Raw genomic sequence first — 25,704 nt, 5'->3', positions numbered from 1 at the left:
GGTACACTCAGGCTATATCAAATAGCTATTCAATGGCATTTGCATGATCTTTTTTTTTTTACCTCCTTCCTTCCTTTCCTTGCCTCCTTTCCTAGTATGGAAGGTCAAACGGGTCAAAAAATACATGAAACTGACGTCTGGATTCACTCATTGTCAACGTGGGTGCATTCTAACTGCTTATTGTATTTGTCCTTTGTCTCTGAGGTCCTTGACTGACCCGAAAATCGATCAAGGTGTACAATCTTTGAGGAATGCTCCTTCAAGGAGCCAGGAGCTAGGTGCTAGGAGGCTCCCAAAGATTTCTTGAAGGTAAGGTTAGTTAATGTTAGTAAAGCCTAGTTTATGTTGCTTTCTTTCATTTAGTCTGGTAGTGTGAAGTTACTGCTCTAACCAGCTCTAACCTAGCTAGCGATGAGAAATGGTTTACATATGATGTGTCTTACGGACATGAATGTTAATGAGCACAGGATACACGTCCACTCTGTCCTTGTCTGATGAACAGGTCACAATAATCTAATAGCGTTTATTACAATTTAATGGTTATAATTGGGTTAAAAACTTGAAAGAAATATGAAGAAGACAATCAATTGTCGCTTCTGGGGAATATAACCACAATTTAAATCCAGTTTTCTGGACCTTTGATATTTCTCTGCCCCATCACTCTTGATTTAAATTTCTGATATCAATTTGAATTAGAACACCAGACAGATATGCCATTTAATTCCTTCTAAACAAAGGCATCTGAGGGCTTGGATTGGATTATTCAAAAATGAGCATCATTGCTGGACGTCTAACAAGGCCCTGTGTGAAATTAAATCTGATGCCTCTATTGCCCTTTTAGTAAAAATGTTCTACAGTGGTTATACTGATTTCATTATTACTTTGAACAAATAAGTAGGGCAAATTATAAACCTAAGGCTACAGCAAGTGCATAAGGGGAACCATCAATACAATAGCCAAAATTTTGCTTTCTATTTCTGTTTCATTTAGGCTGGTGATGCTATTCAAAAGGCAAAAATGACAATTGTTTATAAACAAAACAAACAACCAATTAGTTTTTGTTATAGCGAATAGTGAAAACTCAACACGTGAATTAACGAGAACATGTAGAATTTGCCTTTCTTGGGCTGCGAATGGAAACTAAGTTTCGATTTAAAAAAAAAAAGTTTATGTATGCAAACAATGTGGAAATGTCCGTGTATTGTGTAACAACGAAAATACATTACTAACGTAGATTGGTTTGATATTAAATGCTGAACAATTTGAAAATATATTTAGCAGAAAAAAGTATCTTACGAAAGCACGCCCCGTCCTGGCAAGCTAGTCAGATGCCAGCGTCATTCTGTGAAACAACGCGCCCAGCAATTGTAACGATAAGCAAATAAATTGCTGCACGGTGAGCACTTTCAACTCCGCGGTTTAACTATTGATCACGTGGGCTTGTTCGCCTTATTTTTCTTGCTTCCCGAGCAACTTGGCAAAACACTAGCACTAAATGAAACGAATTGATTTTACGTTCTTATCAAGCGTTAGGTAAATACCAGCTATGTGAGTTATTGTTTGAAGTTGCGCTAGCCAACTCGTCCACAAGACTCAGTTGTTATATTGAAATGGAAATTTGTTTCCGATTAGGAATAGCTGCATTTTGTATGCTTATTCCCATGGACATTCTGTATGAGCTTGCCAGTATGTTAGCTAGCTCCTGATGTGTATACATTTACACATAGGCTACCTAGCCAGACAGCTGTTATACATTAGTCTGTTGCTAGCTATTCGCTAACCTGATTGCTGCAGTCCGCCGTGGACTCCAGCCTCATGCAAACCACATATCTGCAATGTACGCAGTTGACTGTGCACATACCTTCCGTCAGCCCTGTAAAGGTCCGATCTTTAGCTCTAAGAAATATGTTCTCATCTGCAGCCATGACTGATTGCGACTTTAAAAGTAATGTGTTCTTTCCTGTTCGCAAATGGTATGACTCAGTCCAATGTAGCTAGTTTCAGAGTTGAAGAGTTTCCCTTCCTCATTCATTGATCCATTACATCGGCGGTACATTGTTTAGGTCTGTTGCAGCTCATCGTCGTTGCGCCAGAGATATTTTGATGCTAAAACTGTCTGGTTGCACAGACTTGGGATCACTGAACTGTATAAGAACTGTGCTTATAGCTTCGCCACCATAGAACTCAATCCAGTCAAAGTCAGGCTTGGGGATTAAAGTCCAATTGGACTATTGTGGGGATTGCGGTACCTGGCTGAATCTGCTCTACATTTTATTTTAGGTCAGCTAAGCCTCACTGAAAGAGCAATGGTGTTACACGAGTGCCATTACAGGTAGGCCTGTGTTACATTGCCTTACCTTACATTTAGCGTAAACCAGGCAAGATGCCCCCCTAAAGAACAATGTCCATTTTCTTTTAGAATATTAATAATTTTAATATCAATATGTACACAAGAACCATGCTTAACTAAACACATTTAGAGGGTAATTCAATTGCAACAGACTACAACACTGTTGTTATTAAACTAAATGTAAAATTTTGTAAATGGACATCTGCCCTTTTGAGCGTGCTCACACACACGGCCACTGAGGATATTAGAGTGCACAAAACAAAAACTTCCATCAATCCATTATCTATACCCACTTATCCTGAGCAGGGTCGCACAGGGTGCTGCAGCCTATCCCAGCATGCATTGGGCGAGAGGCAGGAATACACCTTGGAGAGGCCATCATATCTATCGCGGGGCACACACACCATTCATTCACACACTCATACCTATGGGCAATGTAGAGTCTCCAATTAGCCTACCGGCATGTCTTTGGATGGTGGGAGGAAACCGGAGTAATCCAGAGTAACTGGAGTATCCACACAGAAAGGCCCAGGCCAGAATTGAACCCAGGACCTTCTTGCTGTGAGGCGTCAGTGCTACCCACTGCACCACCATGCCACCCAAAACATAAACTTCAAAAAGAAAAAAAACACACACCAAAATTAAAAGCTCCAAAGAATTTATTGAGTTAACAACACAACATTTCGTCAGACCTTCATCAGGCATCAATGCATAAATGGGAGGAGCACCGCTGATATAGCATACTAAAGGTCCCATTGAACCAATCAACACAGTAAATAAATAATGATGTGAAATAGAGCACACTGACATGGTGAGAAATCTGTAACATAGCCTATATACAGATGACAATGTTAGAACAGTACAATGTGTTTTGCAAGGAATGAATATTTGTGGGAGAGAAAGCATACTCAACTGCTGAAGGTTACAGATAAAGAAAATACAAAGAAAGGTTAGCGAATACAAAAAGTGTGAGCATAACAACATCAAAATAAAGTGATAGTTCATACTTAAATTATCTAATGGCAAAGGCTGACAAGAAAGGACATTCTACCAAAGAAGACAACTACATTAATACTGAAGACACACGGCGACTCGCAAAGAACCCCACATTGGGCTGTACTGGTAAGTCAAGAAATACCTAGGGCACCAGGGGGAGCATGTCTAAGTAAAACAAAGGCTATAGTGAGTTATTTAAAAAACGTTTGATATCAAACTGCTCATTAAGGCTATTAGAGGAGTATTCATGGTGTGTATCCAAAATGTTTCATGTTGGAGGAGTTTTTTATGGTTACCTCCCCTGGGTGGATAAGTTAACCTCTCACTGCCGATCGCCTTGTTTGAAATGGACCGGAACAGGGTTGCATACATCACCTGTCCTGATATCACTTCGGTGTTTGGAGATCCTAGTGTGGAGAGCTATGAATGTGTTGCCGACATACAACATGCTGCACAGGCAATGAATGAGGTAGAGCATGTGGTACTACAAGTAATAGCCCACTTAATGCGTCCTCAATGGGGATGACTACAGGTCTTACACCCGTAAGTAAAGGAACATTGTGAGCAGTTAATGCGTTTATAGTTGCCAGACGGGAGAGCAGATAAGGATGATCCTCAGTCTCTCTGACTCATATCCACTGGCTTGCATGAACATGTCCTTCCAATCCCTGGTTCTCCTCAGTCCAACAGTATTTTCTGAAAAAATGAACCTGTGCTCTGTGAAAAGGTAATGCAAGGATCAATCAATCTCAACATAATTCAGTTATTTACCTTCTTAAGTAACAACTTTGTCCTTATGCAATTTCAGCATTGTCTCTCTTGATGACTGTACCACAAGTCTTAATTTTGAATTATTGCTCATTCAAAGCCTCCATTTGAAACCTCACAGCAGGGCTACCTCTAATACACAATATCCCAGCGACCCCTCATAGTCTCCACTTTCATTCTGTTGACATTCAGATGTTTCTCTATCTTTCACATTCTAATGCGCAGATTGGTTGATCAATGCATTCATATAAAAGCTGTGACCAACACACAAATACAATATTCTCATATTCTTTCAGATCACTGTGCTGTGGACTGGCACCAAGCAGTTCCTCCTGCCAAACTGTTCTGTCCCAATCTACCAACTGGATATAATATCCAAGAAGATAAATATATCCAAAGCACATTTGCTGCATGTTTTATTCTCCTTTTAATATTCCAGGAAATTCTGCAGGCATACCTGCCCATTTTCACAATCCAGCTATTTGAAGAAGACAGTAGATAGATAGCCTAGTTTGGGTAGAAAGAATGGTAATCAGTTTTAGTCAGAGACAGAAACAGGTGACAGCAAAGAGGAGAGAAGAGGAACACAAAGGAGAAATAAAACCATGGACCAAAAGTTTGGTCATTTGGTCGTTTGGTCTTTTATCCAAAAGTGATTTACATTGTCATCCATTTATATAGCTGGATATTTAGAACCTTTAGGGGGAGTATCTTTGATAGAACCCTGACAGGCTAACGTCTGAACATTTGCTATATTTAGTACTTGTGTGTAAAGACATAACCATTTGTTGACTTTAGCTATTTCTTGAGAAGAAAACATTATGTTTAGCCAACTCGGAACTCGGAGCTGTTGTGATGGGCAATTTCATTGCTCCTGTATAATACTGTAGCAATTTCAGCGAAGATCATGCCAGACGGATGACTTTTTCTGACCCATTGCGCTCGTTTATTAACGCTCAAGCCAGTGCCAGGGTGTCTGTAGTTATCCACAGTGTGCTACATGCTAACAGTCCCGGTTGACTTAAACTAATAGTAGAACCTATGTCAATTAGTGCAGCTACTGGTGTGCCGGCTACCTCACAACACACGTAAAATGCTATCTTCATTGTAGCCCAAGCGGCCCACTTTTGTCTTCTTGGGTCACTCCTTCCCACAGACTGGAGGTGCCCCAGCTATGCCAGTATGCCCCCATTTCCAGACTGTTGCTGCCCCTCTTTATCAGCCTGCCGTTTCTGTTTTACATCAGATGGCCCACACCGGCCTGCTTGCACCAGCGCCTCACTCAGGCTGCTGGGATGGGCGATGCAGACCTGCTTCCTCAAGTAAACCGGGCAGAGCCCTCTTAGGAACGTGTTGAGAGCCAGGCTGTCTCTAGATGAGCCACTGAGTTGTAAATAGCCGCTGCACATCCGCAGTGTACAGACCCATTTTCTCCCTGGGTGTCATCTCTTTTGAGAGCAGCTTTTCTTTCAGAGTGATGATTAGCATTACCTCCCCAAAAAATCTAGCCAGCGCTGAAATGAGGCACTCAAAGCACAAGCCCTCGTTCCAACTACAGAGTTTCTCCACTCTAGCTCCTCAGTGGTCGAATGAACTCCCTGTCCCTCTACGAACCACTCAACCATTCAGCCTTCCAGGGATGCTGCCAGCAGAAATGGTTCTTTTTGCTCATGGAATTTCTGCTTGGTCTCGCCCAGCTGCAAACTCATTAGCCCCACCTCAATGCTACCTCTTTCTTGCCACGGGGTGGCTATCCGCACTGCCGTCTTCCTCTGCTCACTCATTCCCTCTGGCTGTCTCCTGAGAAGGTGTGTTCTTCTTTAGTTTTAAACTCACTTCTGACACCAGTATAGCGATTTCAGTGAAGGACATGCCAGTCTGATCACTTTATTAATGCTCATGAAATGCCGATTAAACACAAGCATGGGAAAAGGAGAACTGGCTGCGTGTGCTCACTGTACGCTTCTTTCATCCCCAAATTGTGGTTCATAGTGCAAATATGACACACAAAATAGTACAGAATTAAACTGCCTATTTCTTAGTCCAGTCTAGCCACATCAACACAAGGAAGTCAGTTATGACCATTGAACTATTCACAATAAGCAGCAGTTAGCTAGTTAGCCAGTTGCCATTACAGCATATTTGTAAAGTTGCTTTATAAATATATTATTCATTACTTGTCTGGTGTAAGACTCATTGCTTGACATTTTAGATAATACAGTAGCCAGTTTCCCATCACACAATGATCAGCGCTGTACCACCACTGTGCACAAAGACACAGTGAGAGTTTCGATTGTAGGGGTCGAGTTTTAATCGAGAGCAACTAACAGGTGGTGTCATGCTTTGGGCTGGCTTGTAGTTCTCCCTTTTAGAGAGTACCTATTGCTCCTTTAATGAGCCAATAAGACTGTATGCTAGCTAGCAAGACAACTAGCTAGTCTGGTCGAGACAGATTGCATTGAAAATTAGTTCTTGGTAGTTGTTGACTTCTTATGTCAGGTTTTCAGTGAAAAGGTATTTTTACAAAGTAACTTGGCTAAATTACTTACATTTCTTCAAAATTAGTAAAACAAGATGGCGATCAGACTTGTTGAAGACATGTGGAAGTTAAAGGCTAAAATATATTAAATATTAATTTTCAATTTTTTTTTTTTATTAAGCAACATTCCATTAATCACAAACGCAAGTTTTTATTTTATTATTATTATTTTTTTTTATTGACTGGAGCTAATGAAAAGAGCTTGGTAAGCCTAGCTTATAAAATATAAAAGGATTAGGGCTGTCAGTTTTGTATTCAAAATTTTAACATGCCTTAAATAAAAAACAAATTGTTTTAACTGTTAAAATGTTGATTTTATCTGATATGTATACTGAAAATCTAACATTCTGTGTTTCAAAATGTTAGCTCTTGCTTCTGAATTATTTTTCACTGGCGCATAGCAATCAGACTTTGGATTTTTTTAAAGTGACCTGAGCTCACTAATGTTCTACAGCAAGCGATGATGATGTATGTAAAGCAAGTATCACTACCAGTTCACCTGAATCATCTCGTACTGGAAAAACATTGCGCTGAAATACCTGAACATTCTTGGTACTTCTGTGGAGTGTGTGTTATCCTCAGCAGGGAACATTCTAAATAAAAATGAAGCAGCACTTGGACCATCTTGTGTTTTTGGCAAATAATCTGTAAAAGGAATTGACTTACCAGTACAGCCCAATGTGGTAATACAGGCTGATAAAATTAAATGTAACTGTTCCTCAATGACATTGTTGCTTATTTTGTTCTTCAAGTCTTTCTTATAGAATGGCAATGTTGTGGTCAATGTAAAATAACCACATTAGGTTAAAATACCTGATTCAGACTGTTGATTCGTGATCTAATAACTTCATGTCGTTGTTACAGACGATGATATTGTGAGTGAATTTACTTACAGTTGTAAATAAGGATTACCCAACCCTGCTTTGTCACTATCCATCAGCGTTTTTTCTAAAATCTTTGAGCGGAACATACAATCCCTTGCCTTTGTGCTGATCTTACACCCCTTGTGGACATAACATGCACGGCAGGAAGCAACTAAAAATATCAAACACATTTTATGGCAATGCAATAATAGAAAAATGTTCTACTAAAATTGTTTTTGGAATACAATATTCAAATTATTATTATTATTATTATTATTATTATTATTATTATATTGTCCAGTTAACAGTCCTAACTAGGACTGAAATAAATTCTATAGATAAATTCTAGGACAGATCTGAAATTCTGAAATATGGCACTTCATTATTGATACTAATTTTTCAATGAAAAACCTATGAAGACTCTGATATAATAATAATAATAATAATAATAATAATAATAATAATAACATTTTTAATGAAAAATGTGTAGCACAGCATAACACTGCACGATACCACAGAACTTGATTAATCAAACTTTAGTAAAAGTTGTGAGGAAATCCCAAAACTAGTATGTACAAGGATAAATCAGAAAAAAGTTGGCTGTACCCGAGCCATCAAAAAAAAGAATTAGGCTAGCCTGAAGATTCTGCAGAAACAGTAGTTCGGCAGAGGGGCAGCTGTTCATCAAGGGCAAAAGGGGTAAGGACATTCTGAAACAATAGGCCTGGTCTAAAAATTGGTGGGGTAGGGTTAGGCTTATGACTAGGGCTAGGGTTAGGTATACAGCTAGGGGAAGCGTAATACCGCTTGGGGTAGGGTTAGGGTTATGGCTATGGTTAGGGTTGCTGCTGCACCTACGATTAGGGTTTGGGTTACATCTGGGATTAGGGTTATAGCTAGGGTTAGGGTTACGGCTAGGGTTAGGGTTCGGGTTACGGCTAGGCTTAGGGTAAGCGTTAAGGCTAGGGTTAGGGTTACAGCTAGGGTTAGATTTAGAGTTATGGATAGGGTTATGGTAAGGCTTAAGCCTAGGGTTAGGGTTATGGTTAGGGCTATAGCTTAGGTGAGGGTTACGACTAGGGTTTACTGCTAGGGTTAGGGTTACTGCTAGGGTTAGGGTAATGGCTAGGTTTAGGGTAATGGCTAGGGTTTGGGTTAGGGTTACAGCTAGGTTTAGGGTTAGTGTTACGGCTAGGGTTAGGGTTATGGCTAGGGTTACGGCTAGGGTTAGGGTTAGTGTTGCGGCTAGGGTTAGGGTTATGGCTAGGGTTAGGGGTATGGTAAGGGTCGCGGCTAGGATTAGGGTTACGGCAAGGGTATGGGTTAGGGTTATGGCTAGGGTTAGGGTAACTGCTTAGGTTAGGGTTTTGGCTATGGTTAGGATAATGGCTTGGGTTAGGGTTTGGGTTACTGCTAGGGTTAAGGTGAGGGTTATGGCTAGGGTTAGAGTTAGGGTTACGGCTAGGGTTTTGGATACATCTAGGGTCAGCTTTAGGGTTATGGCTTGGGATAGGGTTAGGGTTACGGCTAGGGTTAGGGGAAGGTTTACGGCTAGGGTTATGGTTACGGCTAGGGTTAGGGTTACTGCTATGGTTAGGGTTAGGGTTACGACTAGGGTTAGGATTAGGGTTAGGATTTCTGCTACAATTAGGGTTAGGGTTTTGGCTAGGGTTAGGGGTACTTCTACGGTTATGGTTATGGCTAGGGTTAGGGTTACGGCTAGGATTAGTTTTAGGGTTACGGCTAGGGATAGGGTTAGGATTATGTCTAGGGTTACTGCTAGTGTTATGGCTAGTGTTAGGGTTAGTGTTACGGCTAGGGTTAGGGTAATGGCTAGAGTTAGGGGTAGGGATAGTGTTAAGGCTAGGGATAGGGTGATGGCAAGGGTTTAGGTTACTTCTAAGGTTAGGGTTATTGCTAGGGTTAGGTTTAGGGTTACAGCTAGGGTTAGAGTTAAGGTTACGGCTAGGGTTAGGGTTAGAGTTATGGCTAGGGTTAGGGGTAGGGTTAGGGTTAGAGTTATGGCTAGGGTTATGGTTACTACTAGAGTTAGGGTTAGGGATATGGATAGGGTTTGGGTTAGGGTTATGGCTACGGTTATGGTTAGGGTTACGGCTAGGCATAGAGTTAGGGTTATGGCTAGGGTTTGGGTCAGGGTTAAGGTTACAGCTATGGTTAAGGGTAGGGTTACGGTTAGGGTTAGGGATACGAGCTAGGGTTAGGGTTAAGGTTATGGCTAGGGTTATGGCTAGGGTTACGCTTATGGCTATGGTTGAGGTTAGGGTTACGGCTAGGGTTAGGGTTAATGTTAGGATTTCTGCTACGCTAAGGGTTAGGGTTTTGGCTAGGGTTAGGGGTACTTATAGGGGTTGGGTTATGGCAAGGATTATTGTTAGGCTAGTGTTAGGGATAGGGTTACAGCTATGGTTAGGGTAAGGGTTATGGCTAGAGAAAGGGTTAGGGTTACTTCTAGGATTATGGGTTTGGATAGGGTTAGCGTTAGGGCTATGCTGAGGGTTAGGGTTAAGGTAATGGCTAGGGTTAGGGTTACGGCTAGGATAAGTTTTAAGGTTACGGCTAGGGTTAGTGTAATGGCTAGGGTTAGCGTAATGCCTAGGGTTAGAGTTAGGGTTACGGCTTGGGTTAGGGTTAGGGTTACGGCTAGAGTTAGGGTTAGGGTTACGGCTAGGCTTAGGGTTAGGGTTACGGCTAGGGTTAGGGTTAGGTTTATATCTAGGCTTAGGCTTAGGGTTAGGGTTACGGCTAGGCTTAGGGTTAGGGTTACGCCTAGGGTTAGGGTTAGGTTTATGGCTAGGCTTAGGGTTAGGGTTACGGCTAGCGTTAGGGATACTGATAGAGTTAGGGTTAGGGTTTCGGCTTGGGTTAGGGTTAGGGATACGGCTAGGGTTAGGCTTAGAGTTATGGCTAAGGTTACGTTAGGGTTCCCCTACTTTCAGGTTCACACAGTAAAATGTTCACTGTTAATTCAGCACTAAAAGATAACACACATGCTATCTATTAAGAGTTGAATTAACACTGGACATTTACTGTCTACATTTGAAATGACAAAATATTCAGAGTTATGCAGCCACACTTTTTGTAAACGAATAAATTAATCTAGAATCAATGGCTCTACTGTTCATCACAGCTTGGTTTGAAAGTCATCTATGGCGAAAGGACGGTTACGTAATACTTATCAATGCTGTATAGGTGGGCTATCTAGAAAGATTAGTGTTGCGCACGCACCACTGATGCCAAGCAACTGAGAGTTGGTAAGAGACGGTTTACGACGTCAAGTGATTTGTCACATTGCACAATACTGTTGAAATACAACGTGGTTTGCTTTAACATAGGTACGCTTTTAAAAGTGAAAGGTCTTCATTAGTAGCACAGGTATGTTCAAGTTTGAAACTCACTCACGCTGTCTTAATTCTGGTGAAAGCATCGCTTCATGGAAACAAGTGACTATAATAGCCATACTAAACTATACGATACTTCGTCTCTGTTATCTTGTTCTACTGGGCTACATTTACAGTTTATACCTGCAGGTATAACATGGCAGAGTAATTTAGGCAAACGTAGCATAGGCTAAATAATAAAATCCGATGGCGATGGAGGGCTGTGTGAACCTTAAATCTAGTTTTGAACAATGTATAGTCCCGAAATCTGTTGCTATGCGAGGGCTATGATGATCCCTTTATTCTCCCACCCCTCCCTCTCTCCCTCCTTCACTAGGTCCTATGACACGCTGTCCTTCCTCTTTCTCTTATTCACTCACTCACTCTTGAATCGGTTGTTCAGTTTTATCTCCATCGATTCTTGATTGACCTGCATGAGCGCACATAATCAGGACTAAGGGAAGAAACGCGAGAAGTACAGCGACTGAATGAGTTGAGACATCGCAAGGGTCACGTGAGAGACTTTTCTTTAATAATACACCTGTGTGTGCGTTGAAACGGCAGAAGAGAAAATACGACCTAGACGTTTACAATATCGTATAAACGAAACAAATAATTGTTTTTGGGATTCGTATGATACATCCATCCAGATAAATGTGTAGGAACATAGTGGTGCTGAATGGCGATGTCGTACTCATTGGGAATATATTTTATGACTTTTTATGAAACCAGACTGTCTTCACGCTGTTTTCTTTCTTTCTTTCAACGTGTAAAATAAAACTAAAAGGAGACTGCAGAATGAAAAACACTGGGTTACTGTTCGGTTACTTTTTGGTAAAAGTTCTGGCTCTGGTGTGTAACGCAGAAGGTGAAACCGGACAGCAGCTCGATGGTTTCGTTATGGTTTCTGGCTCCAACGGATCTAGAGAAGGAGAAAATGCTTTTTCTGAATCCCCACATGTAGAAGACCGATGTCGGGGATACTACGATGTGATGGGCCAATGGGATCCACCGTTTGTGTGCAAAACGGGCAATTATTTGTACTGCTGCGGGACCTGTGGCTTCCGATTCTGTTGCGCATTTAGGAGCTCGCGGTTGGATCAGAGCACCTGTAACAACTACGATACTCCTGTATGGATGATGACAGGTCAAACCCCTTTCAAGAAAAATGACCCCAGACACGACCCTACCAAGGATAAAACTAACTTGATCGTCTACATCATTTGTGGAGTAGTGGCTATCATGGCACTTGTTGGGATATTCACGAAACTCGGACTTGAGAAGGCGCACAGACCTCAGAGAGAAAACATGTCCAGGTAGGTTTACACTCTGATACTATCGCTGCTGTCTATGCAGCACTCTGCGCACTTTCTTTGCGCTATAGATGCAGGGCAATGTCGTTTGGAGGGACGGTTTAAAGTAAAGTGTACGCACTGAAGTTGAAAGCATTCTACCACCTATCTACCAAATTGCAATTAGTGAAACTGAAAGTCCATAACGTTGTCGAACAGGTTGATTTATTTTGTTTTCCCCAATTAAGTATTATAATTAACATTGAGAAACTGAAATAAACGGGTAACGTCGCAAATGGTGCTTTTGAAAGGATGCATCGTGCATACCTCAAGAGAATTAACTTAATGTAATAAAAATCAGCTATGCAGTTGAGTCAACATTACCTACAGATCATGGTCATCAGGTAGAAGGGTCGTCTTTCCTCATTCAAAATCTGTTTGTTTAAAAGTGCAGTTGTATATCGTAGTATGTTTTTCAAGTATTTGCAAAATGGGACAGATTCCACTTGTAGTGTCGATGGAAAGATCGTGTTATAATCGCACTGATATAGGTGCCGTAAATCAAATCTCATTGGGCACATGTGCAAACCTTACTGCTGTAACAGTTGAACATACACCACCAAACTACATTCAATAATTAGCCTAACTATATTTCTGCCCGTCGATTGCTAGTTGTTGACTTGATATTTCATCTCAATCTCATTGGTAGGCTAGGCTGCGCATTATTTACAAACTAGAATTATCCAGTCTAACATGTGTTATTTTAAACGTGTGTTGTTTCGATATTGATCCATTGTTTAATAACAATATAGTCTACAATGTTTCAGTGTAACCTATGATTACTTTTAAAGTTAATATACCCTAACAGATCACCCCTAAAATGAACATAATGCGTTCCCGGGCACTAATCTGATCGAGTGTGGAAAAGGTGGTTTTAAGTCATAGCGTTGTCAGACTCGAATTGTGCAATTAAACCATTATATTTGTAAAACTTCAGCAATGCAAAAGGAACCAATTGGCATAGCGTTATAGGTATAGGATCCACGTTTAGCAATTTAATATATCTGTCTCCGAGCGCAGCATAATGGATTCAGTGACTCTATTTGGGAATGTAGGCTACTCGGGGTGAGTAGGCTGCAACCGCACTACTGCTACTACTAGGCTACTACAACGACTGTTGCTACCACCACGATTACCACTAGGCTACTACTACTAGCCTACTACTACTACTGCTACTACTACTACTAATAATAATAATAATAACGTACTATGTGTTGCTTACGGCGATTTCATGTAGGCTACATGGCCATTATTTTTCTTTCAAGTGTTCAACACGTACGGGGACGCATAGTGGAGCCACAACAATATCTGACAACACTGTTTATAAATAATAAAAAGTATATATCGCATTTTAAAAAGATTACTTTGATCGAGTATTTGTTTATGTGTGCTAAGCAAATGACATGGTTGTTGATGGAACACTCAGATAGTATTGAAGGTCTCAGGTGGGAAATGCAACCAGTCTAATTCACCCATACCACATACTGAATGACTGAAAGTAGGCTGCTAACAAAATCATCACTTCAAAAAGTACCCTGAAACCAACGTCTTCGCAATTCAAGTTCATGTATAACCCATACTGTATGTGTTCTGGCTATATATTGACAAGAAGAACAACCCCGCTAAAACGCAGACAGAAAGTGGCATGCCAAGAAAATGCAGCGCCTACGAAAGTTATAGGCTACTAAGAGTACGGGAGATGCCAAACTTCAAATCCGGTTTGCAAAATATAAGCTAACGCTTCGACAATTTCCTCGCGCAGTTTCACGTTCTGACGATTAGGACTTATTTAAATACGAATTTTAACATTAAGACAATCATTATTAAGACGATCCACACTGCTTTCTCGTTTCGATGCCTTGATAATATCGCCTGACAGTATAAATCCCAGCCCGTCATGCGTCTTGCTTAGCCGCTTCAGGTGGATCACCGTAATGGGTAGTTATCTGTTGGCAATATTATAAAAAAAAAAAAAAAAAATTTAATCTATTTTATCAACTATACAGCTGAAGATCAATTGATTTAAACTGAATGCTAATATGTTTTATCTTGTGTACATTTGTAATACGTTTTCAAAACGTAGTCTTGTGAGTGTTCTCTGGCGCCTTTTGATAGGACTACGCATTGAAACGCGTCTTCGGTATACTGTAAGCCAGTCGACCCTCAGCTGTAAATACAGCACCAATTCAGATAGTTTGCTGTAGCATTCAGTCTCAGTCTCAGTAAATCAGTTCTGGAAATTATGACTGAAAGAAAATAAGGAGTATCATACAGGTAATACGGCCGGGCAAGCGTATTTCCCATAGAAATTAAGGCTTGCACAGAAATTTGTTTGTCCAGTTGGTGGAGTTGTGGCGCCGCATGGGGGGCGGGGTTCTCAAAACATTAAAATCATAGAACTCTTGAATATAGGCTATAACACGTTTATACCCAATGTAGCACGGATAAATAGAATCGCGATGCCTTAGATTATTGATACTTATACTATTTGTATAGCCTATACACATTGTCCATTATTGCGCTTGTCTTAAACGTAAATCGATTTTACTACGAACACATTTAATTACGTACATTGCTCCTACATTACACATAAATATAGTTTAACACCTCGTCTTATTTTTCCACAGTTTACACAGAAATCGCATTATGGTGATATAAATCTGATTTGAGCGCCAAGAAGCGCTGGTAAACCATTTGCACTGTTGAGTTCATTAAATACAGGGATTAGGACAGTCAGTATGAGATACAGGTTGGCAGGAATTAAAGATCAACGTATCAAAATCAAATCCGCCAATCAGACAGCCTCTGTCCCTTCGTGTTGGCGGTACTCTTAGGAGGCGCAGTTATTGATAAAAGTTCAAATATTAATCGTCTTCGCGCGGAATATATTCTCGTTTGTTATAACGCGCACTTTTGGATAAGTGTGTGAGTTCTGCGCGCAAGCAAATTGCGTTATGATCCTAAACAAATGAAATATGTCCTGTAAGAGTGAATGAAAATATTATGCATCACAACAAATGAAAATATGTTACGCGCTGAGCGATGGAAATACATACATACACGACTCCAATGTAATCTGCGGAGGACAGCCAGCTGTTCATACAGCCCAATCATTGGGTTATAGTATTTTTCATTCCCATGATCAAGGTCTCATCATAGTGTTTGCGTCATTTTTCATTCTTGACCAACACCTGAGCTGACAATTTGTGGAAGTTCAGAATTATCTGAGAACATTCCTTCTTCACTTATCTTGCCCTTTCATTTAGTAATTTTAAACAGCAACTATAAGGCTAGATATAACAACAGTAACACATTACGTTCAAACTAAGATGTTAAGGGGTAGCTGTCACCATGCACACATGTTGTTCAGATAATTTCTATGAGATAGCAAACTATATGTGCTCCTGTCAGAGCCTGACAAAAGGAATCCAATCAAAATCTGTCCCCTAAAATCCAGGTGATCAGGCTTGGCCCAGCTTCCTTTTGCACAAAGGGCCAATGTTGTTACAGATGCTGACATCACACTAAAAAAGGAGTGTCAATCCATACTGTATATTGCAATTGGTGATTGGATGAGGTCATATTGTTATTGCTTAATAATACTTTTATTATAAAATAAAACTTAAAAATACAGATTAATTTGCCCATGTTATGCTTTGAGACACTCTGCACTTAAACTTATAAGGAGATAAGATAAGAAGATAATGCAGATGACAATGTATAGGATGGCCATCAGTTTTGTCATTCACAGTAATAAGAGTTGCATGATTCAAATATTAGGTTGCTTGTCAGAGGCAGGAAACCATGGTAAATTTGGAAGGTACTGAATGCAAATGTCTGCAGATTGTGCAGATGTATCCTCTTGAATGAATCACCATCCCGTTATCTAACCCACGTATTGCTGATGAAGGTCATGGGGGGCTGGAGCCTATCCCAGCATCCATTGGGAAAGAGGCAGGGAAACACCCTGAACAGGTCACCAATACATTGCAGGGCACACCATTCACTCACAGACTCATACCTATGGGCAATATAGACTCTCCAGTTAGCCTAATCTGCATGTCTTTGGACTGAGGGAGGAAACCTGAGGAAACCCACACTGACACAGGGAAAGCATGCATCTCCACACCGATAGGCCCCTGCCAGGATGCTCAAGTGACTAATTGCATAAATTTGAACAGACTCCATAAAAGTGGAAGCGGTTGTGTTGCATTCCTGTGCTATTGGAATTATTGTAAATAAAATCTTGAAACACTCTGAAACCATCTGAGTAAACCCCTGTTACGACCTGTAGGTTAACATTGTAGTAAGCTTCAACTTTTAAAAGCTTTTAAAAAAACTATAAAAAGTCTGCTTTTCAATGAAAAAAATCCTCTTTTTTGGAACTTATGATCATTCTGCTGTTTCTGAGATGTATACTTGCTGGGTTTCTTTGTTCCTTAGTTTCATTGAGCAGTATTTACAGCGAGCTCCGTAATGTTTGCGACAGACATAGCCTATTTTTTCTTGATTTGACTCTGTACTCTAGTCTGTACAACTTTGATTTGTAATAAAAGAATCACATTGGGTTAAAGTGCACATTCTCAGCTTTTATTTAAGGGTATTTTTTATGCATTTCACCAAGTAAAAATTACAGCACTTTCTATAAATAATCCCCTCATTTCAGGGCATCATGCTGTTTGGGACAAATGGCATCACAGCTTTAAGTATCTAATTTTGATTCTAGCCCTTTGATTGCCTTTGGATTCTATTATTGGTGTTTTTCAACATGCCAACCAAAGTTGTGCCAATGAAAGTCAAGGAAGCTATTATGAGGCTGAGAAACAGAAAAAACTGTCGGAGACATTGGCCAAACCTTAGGCTAACCATAATCAACTGTTTGGAACATCAGTAAAACAAAGAGAGCACTGGTGAGCTCAGAGCCTGGTAATCCAAGGAAGATCTATACAGTTAATAACCAAAAATTCTCACCATAATGAAGAAAAAACCCCAGACAGATGTCCAACCGTTCAGAAACACTCTTCAAAAGGCAGGTGCGGATGTGTCAATGACTGCTATCCACCAAAGACTTCATAGAAGACAGAAATACAGAGGCTATACTCCAAGATGCAAACCACTAGTTTGCTGCAAAAACAGGATGGCCAGGTTACAGTTTGCACCTAAAAGAGCCTGCAGAGTTCTTGAAAAAGGTCTTGTGGATAAATGAGACCAAGAAACACTTGTATTAGAGTGATGGCAAGAGCAAAGTGCGGAGCCCAATGGGAACTGCCCAAGATCCAAACCATCCCCCCTCATCTGTGAAACATGGTGGTGAAGGGTGTTATGGATTGGGTATGTATGTCACAGATACTGACTCACTTGTCTTCTTTGATGATGTAATAGCAGCAGCAGATTGAATTCTGCTGTATACAGAAGCATCTTATCTGCTCAAGTTCAACTGAATGTCTTCAACATTTTTGTTCTTATTTTGGAGTTTTCCCTTGGCTTATCAGGCTCTCTGTGATTTCTAGGCTCACCAATGCTCTTTTCCTTCTTAATGATGGTCCAGTTGATTTTGGTTAACCTAAGGTTTGGCTTATGTCTCTGAATGTTTTGTTTTTCTTTCTTATTTCTCAGCTTCTTAATGGCTACCATGACTTTCATTCATACAACTCTGGTCGTGATGTTGACAAACACAAAAAACAGACTCCAAAGGCAATCAAAAGGCTGGAATCAAAATTAGATACTGAAAGGTTTCATACCTAATGATGCAATTGAACACACCAGACTAATCAGAAACACCTGTGATCCCATTTGTCCAAAACATTATGATGTCCTGAAATGGGAGGACTATTTATAAAAAGTGCTGTAATTTCTGCATGGTGAAACCGAAATGTATAACAATAATTTAAAATTTTTAAATTTATAAAATATATATATAAAATAATTTAAAAAAAAAAATATTGTCCCTAACATTATGGAGCTCACTGTATGTATTCAGTAAATTTAATCTGTAAATAATAATGAGACACATGGAAAGAAGTTTCATAAGGGTGTCCATTTTGTTGTTCTATCCAAGATTGAGGTGTCTGTGTGCGTACAAGTCATATTCCTGCAATGACAGCCTGAAAAAACAAGTTTCTTGAAGAAATTTGCAGGCTTCAAACCAAAGTGAAAAACACCTGGTAGTCAAGACTATAAGCAAAAGGAAATCGTGGATGCTCCTTTGTCTGTGTAAAGGTCATATTTTCCTTCATATACTGTATAGAAAGAATTCCGTGCGAGTTATTAAGGGACATTAATGCATATTTTCTTTGAAGTATATAGCCTACTGAAGTCAGTACTTGAAGACAAATGAAATGTTCCCCTTCATTTCTTGAATATGAAATATATGAAACTAGTATGTTCAATGACTGAATTTTCAGGGTCAAGTAGAACTGCTGCTTTTTAAGATGGAATATGTCTCACCATAATGGTCTAAGCATCATCTCTGGCGGCAGCTTGCACTTACAGTATCACACCCACTCTGTTATTTCAGAGGGAATTCTGCTTATAGAGATGTTGGGTTTCGGCTTCTTCATTTCCTCCAGCTGTGCTGCTTTTGCCAGCTGAAAAGAAATACTATCAATTTCTACGTTTACTTTTGGAATTGAGAACATGCTCATTTTTGTGGTGTTATTTGCTATTCTACCCATTAAAACAACGAGCAATGAGACTCTAAAATATATGGAGAGTTGTCTTGTCAGTTAATTCTTTGACATATTCATTTCCCAGATGCTGTTTTTCAGACTGACTTACATTGTAAGGGAACATAACTGTACTTATCTGATTTATATGTATTTATTTGTATATACAGACCTGACTAATCGCTAAACCTGTTAGTATATATATGGCCTCACTGAAGCATCAACACAAATGAACTATATAAAGCAGAAACCAAATTCTTATGCTGTATACAATGTGAAAGTCTCATGTAAATTACACTGGAGGGACAACACACACCAGGCACGAGTTTAGTCATATGCGTGATTTATTTAGTGACTCTCACACAGCCATGTAGAGGAATAGTGGAGATAGGGCAGGCATTTAGGACAAAACACAACAAGGGCGAGTCTCCAGGCTGAGTAGGACATGGAGGAATCCAGAGTAAGTCAGTGCAGGTTTAATAGAATAGAATGACTTTACTTTCCCAGGGGGAATTTCAGGATTCACGGAAAGGGCTCCTCTGGTTCAGTGTATGGAAAGAGATTAGTTGTCATGTAGAGTAAGAACGTCTCTGCGCCCTATTAAAGGAAAGCTGAAGAGCTCTCGATTTCCTGCAGCTGGCACTGATGACTGTCAACGGCTGCTCTTCAGTGATTGAATAATCACTGCATTAGCTGTATGCTGTCCGTGCTGAGGCACTCTGGGCTGTCGCCATGCTGCTGGGCGGTAGGAGAGGTGACAGTGGAGAGAGAGAATGGTGCAGGGGGTGTGGCTAGCCCTCCACGCACCACTGCATACAGATAGCATCCATAACAAGCCCTAAGGAAAAAAAACTAAAGCTAAAAGAAATTAGCATAAACTCAACTAGCACAAATATTAGGAGTTTTAGGTGGGTGGGGATGGGATGGGAATCAAGACACAGTCTGAAGAGGTTTTCAGTTTGCATCTGAAGATGATGATTCTGCTGTCCTGATCACCGTAGGAAGTTTTTTTCCACCATAGGGTGTTCAGACCAAAAGGCATCTTCACTAGAAGGGATGACTATGCAGGGAGCAGATGTTTCAAGGTTACCAAATTGCAATAGTAGATACGTGAGAGTACCAGGGCCTGGATTTATAGCTGTGTAGAATAGGTGGTGAGGAAGCAGAAAATGTTTTCTTGAAACAATCTGCACACCGGGCTCAGTGTTGTTCTCTGGGTGGAGAATGAGAGTTGATTATCTCTGCTCCTAAGCTTCTTATGGTAGAACTGCTTTAAATGAGGTCTCTTGTTGTATCAACTCTGGGGTGAGGTCTTAGAGTGGCGAGGACTTGGAGGGAATGAAAAGCATTTCGGTTTTCGTCAAACTAAGCTTTAGGTGATGGTCTGTATGTCATGTCAAGTAAGCTGAGATGCATAATATGTGTCTGACAGAGGAAAGGAGTGTCATCTGCATCAAAATGGTATGAGATGCTGTGGGAGGAGGTGACATACCCACAAGCTTTCATGCCATGCAAAAAGAGGAGGGGGCCAAGTACAGAGCCTTGAGAGACACCAATAGGAATGTCATGTGCACAAAATACAGCATCATGAGAGAGAGAAAGTGGTATAAAGAGACGTCTGGACACCAGACAGGTCTAGAGGGTGGAATGGGGCATGACAGGAAATAATAGGCAATAGGTAAATTTGAGAAAATCCTCTTTTTCTTAATGTATAACAGATAACAAGATTGTCTTGCTCTACACTCTCTAGAATCCTGGCATATTTAAATAAGTAAAGGTCTACATATTTGGCTTCCTAACCAAGAAAGTCCTTTCTCTGCAGAGCTCTTGCAAATGTGATGCGACAGCAAGGCCCATGTCCGGGAGAGCATCTGGAGCGGGAAGACAACATGGGCATGCATGTGCAACATTACGAAAACGTGCAAGCCAGGACAAAGGCAAACAACCTGCGTAAGTCATCTGGCTAATTAATCTGATTTATTTTTATTTGATTTATTATTTTTGCAATTTGAGTTTAAAGTATCAAATATTTTTAAAAGATATCATAGTATATTGGGATGTCTTTTTTAGGTTACATAAATGCATTGAATATATGTTTTTTTCCTCCTTTTTGTTTAATAAAAGATAGATTTAAGGATATGGATGAGCAAATAACAATTTAAATACCATTACATGGTGTGGGGACGTGCAGTAGCATCATATTAGATTTTACTGAATATAGTGCTTTTAACATTTCCTCACGATTGTAGTGTTGACAAAGACACACTCATTCACACACACACACACGTATATAGTGTGTGTATATCGTATCTGGACATTCCTTGGTCTGGGGCTGTTTTTCATGGTTTTAGCTAGGCCCCTTAGTCCCAGTGAAGGCAAATCTTAATGCTATAGCATGTAATTACATTCAAGATGATTCTGATGTTTAAAATGTTAAATATATTTTTAAAAGATTTGAATCCTAGCTTTTGCCTCAGTTATGATCGGACATAGCTTCAAATGGTGAGAGACTTCTTGAATAATGTAGGCATCATTGGGAAGCAAATTGCCAGGATTATGTTTTATGGCAACCAGGTACAATAAAATATAGTAAGCTGACTAGAGTTCGGAATTATCGTCCTACTTCGTGTAGTTTTATGGTTTTACCAGTAATGATGGTATTCTTTAAGTGGTGATAAGGACTATTTGGTGTGATCAGCTTTAGAGGCCTTTACTATTTGCAAGGAGTTATAAATAACATGGTCTTTGTCAAGAGATTTTGCATCATGCTATCTGAAAGCTATGATTTACATACAAATTAACCAAAATAGCCCAGCACAGCTCAAGAAGTAAGTTTTAGTGCTTGGTGAAAGAGAACTGCAGCTGTAGTTTCTGAATCTCTGCATCTATACATTTGGCAGTTCTTCAGTGCTTCCTTCTGTAGAAATCAGGAAGTGGCTGCAATGGTTTACTTGCCATTTAATTTGGCCTTGTCTGTTTGATTCTGTGCTTGCTGTGGAGAAACAAATACATGGAAGCAGTCTATTTCTGGTGAGTCCTGTGGGCTGGAGCAGCAGTTGCTCAGATATATGGTAATGGCTTAACTCTAAAAGTATCTAATTATTTCTAATCATCCCTGTCTCTGCTGCTGGATAGTATCAGTAATACACGTGAACGTCCTGGTACAGACAACAGGCCCTATTTTGGTGACAGACGCAAGTGAAAATGTGCCTGAAGTGAAATAGCTAGTTTTGTCTTGTGCAAACAGAATATTTTTCACCTGCACCAGGTTTGGTAGTTTTGTGGTCTGCAGTAAATCAGTTTGGGTCAACATGGGTTGGGCGGTGCAATAAGGGGTGCATTAAGTACAGATTTGGTGCTGAATAATAAACCAAATTTTACTGAAATGCTGGCGCGTTGCACTATTTTGGTGGCGCTATCCACGCGCCACACATATGAATGAACACACAATGAATGTGAGAAATATTTTATTAACTTTCACTTTTTTAAATGCAAGCTGTATTCAGTCATGCAGTGCAATGCCAGCTATTTAGGCAATGCATCTGTAGACCAGCTCTACACCCATAATATAGTGTAAGATATGCATTTGTTGAAATAGTGACTACTTATTCCATACATTGAGCCCAGAACACACTGGAGACTTTTAATTGTGTGTTTGGCAGGACTAGGAGTTTGGATGGGTCAAGTGACACATTACAATACAGCCCTGAGAAAGTCCGGCACAGAGTGCACAAGAGAGCAGTAACTGCTTGGCGGTGGAGCTGTTTCCCTGAGTGTACCTTCATCTTGTCAAGTGCATGAATAAAACTTAATTGAAGCATATATACATATATATATATATATATATCTTGTTTTTCCCATTGGTTCGCAAGCGCGATGAATGTCATATTGAAACAGTGGCGGCAGCAGTACAATGGAGAGGCTGACTGGAGGGTGCCTCTGGCAGCTGCCTCCTGCTCCTGGCCAGTCTGACAATATTCACCCTGTGCAACTGTCCATGGAAACCATTTATCATAGCTTTTAGTACTGGCATATAAATGGAAAATAAATTTTGTTTGAGGGGAAATATAAATATTAAAATTGAAACTATTCAGTCTCACCTTTCTTTTGATATCACAAGTTATGTTTTTTAGAGGCACTCGTAATGGAGCCTTTCATTACACACTTGTTCTTCAGCCAATGGCGAAATTAGCAGTTGGCTGTGGCGCCGATGCACTGTTTTTAAAGGGAAAGACATGGAGCGATCTGATTGGCAATAATGGGACCAAACACCCACCACACCCACTGTTTATCTATTCTTATTGAACCAGCCTCTTTTGCGCTAATGTCTGGAGTCACAAAATTACCAAAACTGAGGGGGACGTGTGCTAATTCACCAGCGCCTTGACTTACTGCCAGTGAAAATTGCGCCTTGACTGCAAAAATAGGACTGAACATGTCCACAGTTTGCTTGAATTTGTGGGTCTTTCTCTACAATGTGACAACTGTTATTTTGGAAAGAGGCATTAATGCTTCACTGTGTTTTAGTTTTGTTGGCAAATTGAATGTATGATTGGTTTTAAACAAATAGAAATACTGCAAAGACGTTTAGTCTCATCAATAGCAGCATAACTAATACGATTTCAGTGGCACACTCCCGTTTATGCTGCAACAGCTTTTATTGTTTTGTGACTGATACTTTTGGTGAAGCTGCTATTCAAAATGAAATATATTTCCTAGAAGCAGTTTTCACTATTTCTATTTTGCAAGGTTAAAATAAGAAGGTCTGTATTGGTCCAGTTATTTGCTCATTGATGAATGCGATAACACTTGTTAATATTAGAAATACTACCAGTCCTGTCACGGGTAGAAAAGTGAATACAATCCAGCTTGAGATACCTATATAATCAATTCTAGCTTTCATTGATTCAAGATCATGATGACTTTTAGTCGTTTTATTTTAGATGCAAAAGTAATATTGAACCTTAGGGTCTATTTTGTGTCATCATCACACTGTTGCTTATCAGACAGGTGCAGCAGTTCTGCAATTTTGCACTGGAACGAGGAAGTCCCAAGGGGAGTAATCAAATACAGTACGGCTATTTTTTAGACTTTCAAGATGTTTTCTCCACGAGTGGGCACACCATGTAGAAATGGCTACCCTCAAAGGTTAAAATAATAGTGGTGGTGTTGCTTTGCACATTCTTTATGCTATTCAAGCATAAAATTGACAAAGTGATTAATGATTTCCTCATGAGGTTCTTTATGAATATTTGTTCTCAAACAGTGTTTCAAATAGAACAGTGTTTGAGGTATGTCATACACCCACTCAAAAAAGAAAAGAATATCTGTTTTATATGCTAATGTCATTGATCAGCAAGAACAACAAAAACCTTTTCAGGTTCATCAGGAACAGTCCACTCTAATTATTCTTCCTGGTTCGTTCAGTACTTCTATACACCACAAATGATGTAAAACTTCATCATTTTTTCTTTATCATTTTAAACATGTTACTTATTAATATTGGACAATGCCCTCAAGAATAATCACCCCACTGGGAATATGAAGGCTTAGATTCATCACACAAAAATTCATCACACAAGTGCTTTGTTTTGAAATGAAATGAAATGACTATTAAGAAGGGCTATGATGTAAAAAAAAAATTAATGCTGTCTCATTAATCAGCATTCTGTAATATTTTTTAATGACTTTTATTTACCTGGACTGCAATTTTGGACTAGCCAAAAATAAATAAATGAACAAAAATCACATGTGAAAAGTACACATTTGAACTATAAAAATAATCTCACTTATACCGTGAACGCAGAAAAAGGTAATTTATTATATATCATACAAAATGTATTATTTCAAATTACATTTTGTTTTCACATATGCAAATTATAGTTCACGTTTGACAATGTCAGACACATGTGAAAATGTGGAATTCACATGTGAAGGTACTAATTTCACATGACTTCATGTGACGCATTTTCTTTTCACATGTGGAATTTTAATTCTCATGTGAATATTTTAATTCATATGTAAAAATGTTAAATTCACGTGTGAAATTGTGATTTTTACATGTGAAAAGGCAAGTGATTCACAAGTGATTTTTTTTTGTAAGGGATGCTTCAGTGCATTGGGAATCCATGAGAGTGTTACAGCATGAACAGTGAACAGATCTGAAACATCACAGTCATTAGTGAACATTCTACTAATGATATAATTTTCCACAACAGATTGTCATGAAACCCATCATTTAGCCATCATGCTCCTGGTTATACTACTTATATGGGTTACACTTGTGACTGGAGTTGAAATGCATTTGCAGCCAATGACTAGTTGCTGTACGCTTCAACACAAGCAATACATTAATAAATAGGTGGTAACACAATTAGTAGAACACATTATTTATGGTTATGTGAACATTACTATATGAGCAAGCAATGAGGTATCAACATGCTTTGGCTGTGTTGTAAGTTGTCTACAGTACATTCTGTTAACTAATGTGAAAGTGTGAAAACCCAAAGCCACCTTAATGGACTATTTTCTGTCATTCATTAATTCTGCAATAAACATCTTTGTAATTTGTTAATGATTTACAGTGCAGTTTTAAGCTAGTCTTACCTTTTCACCTAAGTGACAGAAAATCTATATTAAAGAAATTCTCATTCTAGACATTTCAAACTATTTTCATTTTAGTGTATGTTTTCAGTAAAGGATATTTTAGATCCTTACAGACCTTTCTGACAAGTCGGTTTACTATGGTGTACATTAGGGCATTCTAGGGGTCG

General features: G+C 39.5%; 2 protein-coding genes across 2 annotated transcripts in view; one reads left to right on the top strand and one right to left on the bottom strand.

Moving 5' to 3' along the window:
- Window positions 1–2,052, bottom strand: part of cpped1 (calcineurin-like phosphoesterase domain containing 1) — a 40,801-nt gene extending 38,749 nt beyond the window's left edge. The window contains exon 1 of the mRNA XM_035405206.1: window positions 1,862–2,052. Coding sequence (XP_035261097.1) covers window positions 1,862–1,925 — 64 coding nt within the window. The 5' untranslated portion in view covers window positions 1,926–2,052. The remainder of the gene's footprint in view (window positions 1–1,861) is intronic.
- Window positions 2,053–11,205: 9,153 nt separating this feature from the next.
- The window catches only part of shisa9a (shisa family member 9a), a 65,882-nt gene continuing 51,383 nt past the window's right edge, over window positions 11,206–25,704 (top strand). The window contains exons 1-2 of the mRNA XM_035406012.1: window positions 11,206–12,230; window positions 20,754–20,881. Coding sequence (XP_035261903.1) covers window positions 11,713–12,230; window positions 20,754–20,881 — 646 coding nt within the window. The 5' untranslated portion in view covers window positions 11,206–11,712. The remainder of the gene's footprint in view (window positions 12,231–20,753; window positions 20,882–25,704) is intronic.

Source organism: Anguilla anguilla, chromosome 2 (assembly GCF_013347855.1).
Source record: "Anguilla anguilla isolate fAngAng1 chromosome 2, fAngAng1.pri, whole genome shotgun sequence".
Lineage (NCBI taxonomy): Eukaryota > Metazoa > Chordata > Actinopteri > Anguilliformes > Anguillidae > Anguilla > Anguilla anguilla.
Note: the sequence above shows the minus strand (reverse complement) of the source record. Positions and strands in the feature narration are given on the sequence as shown.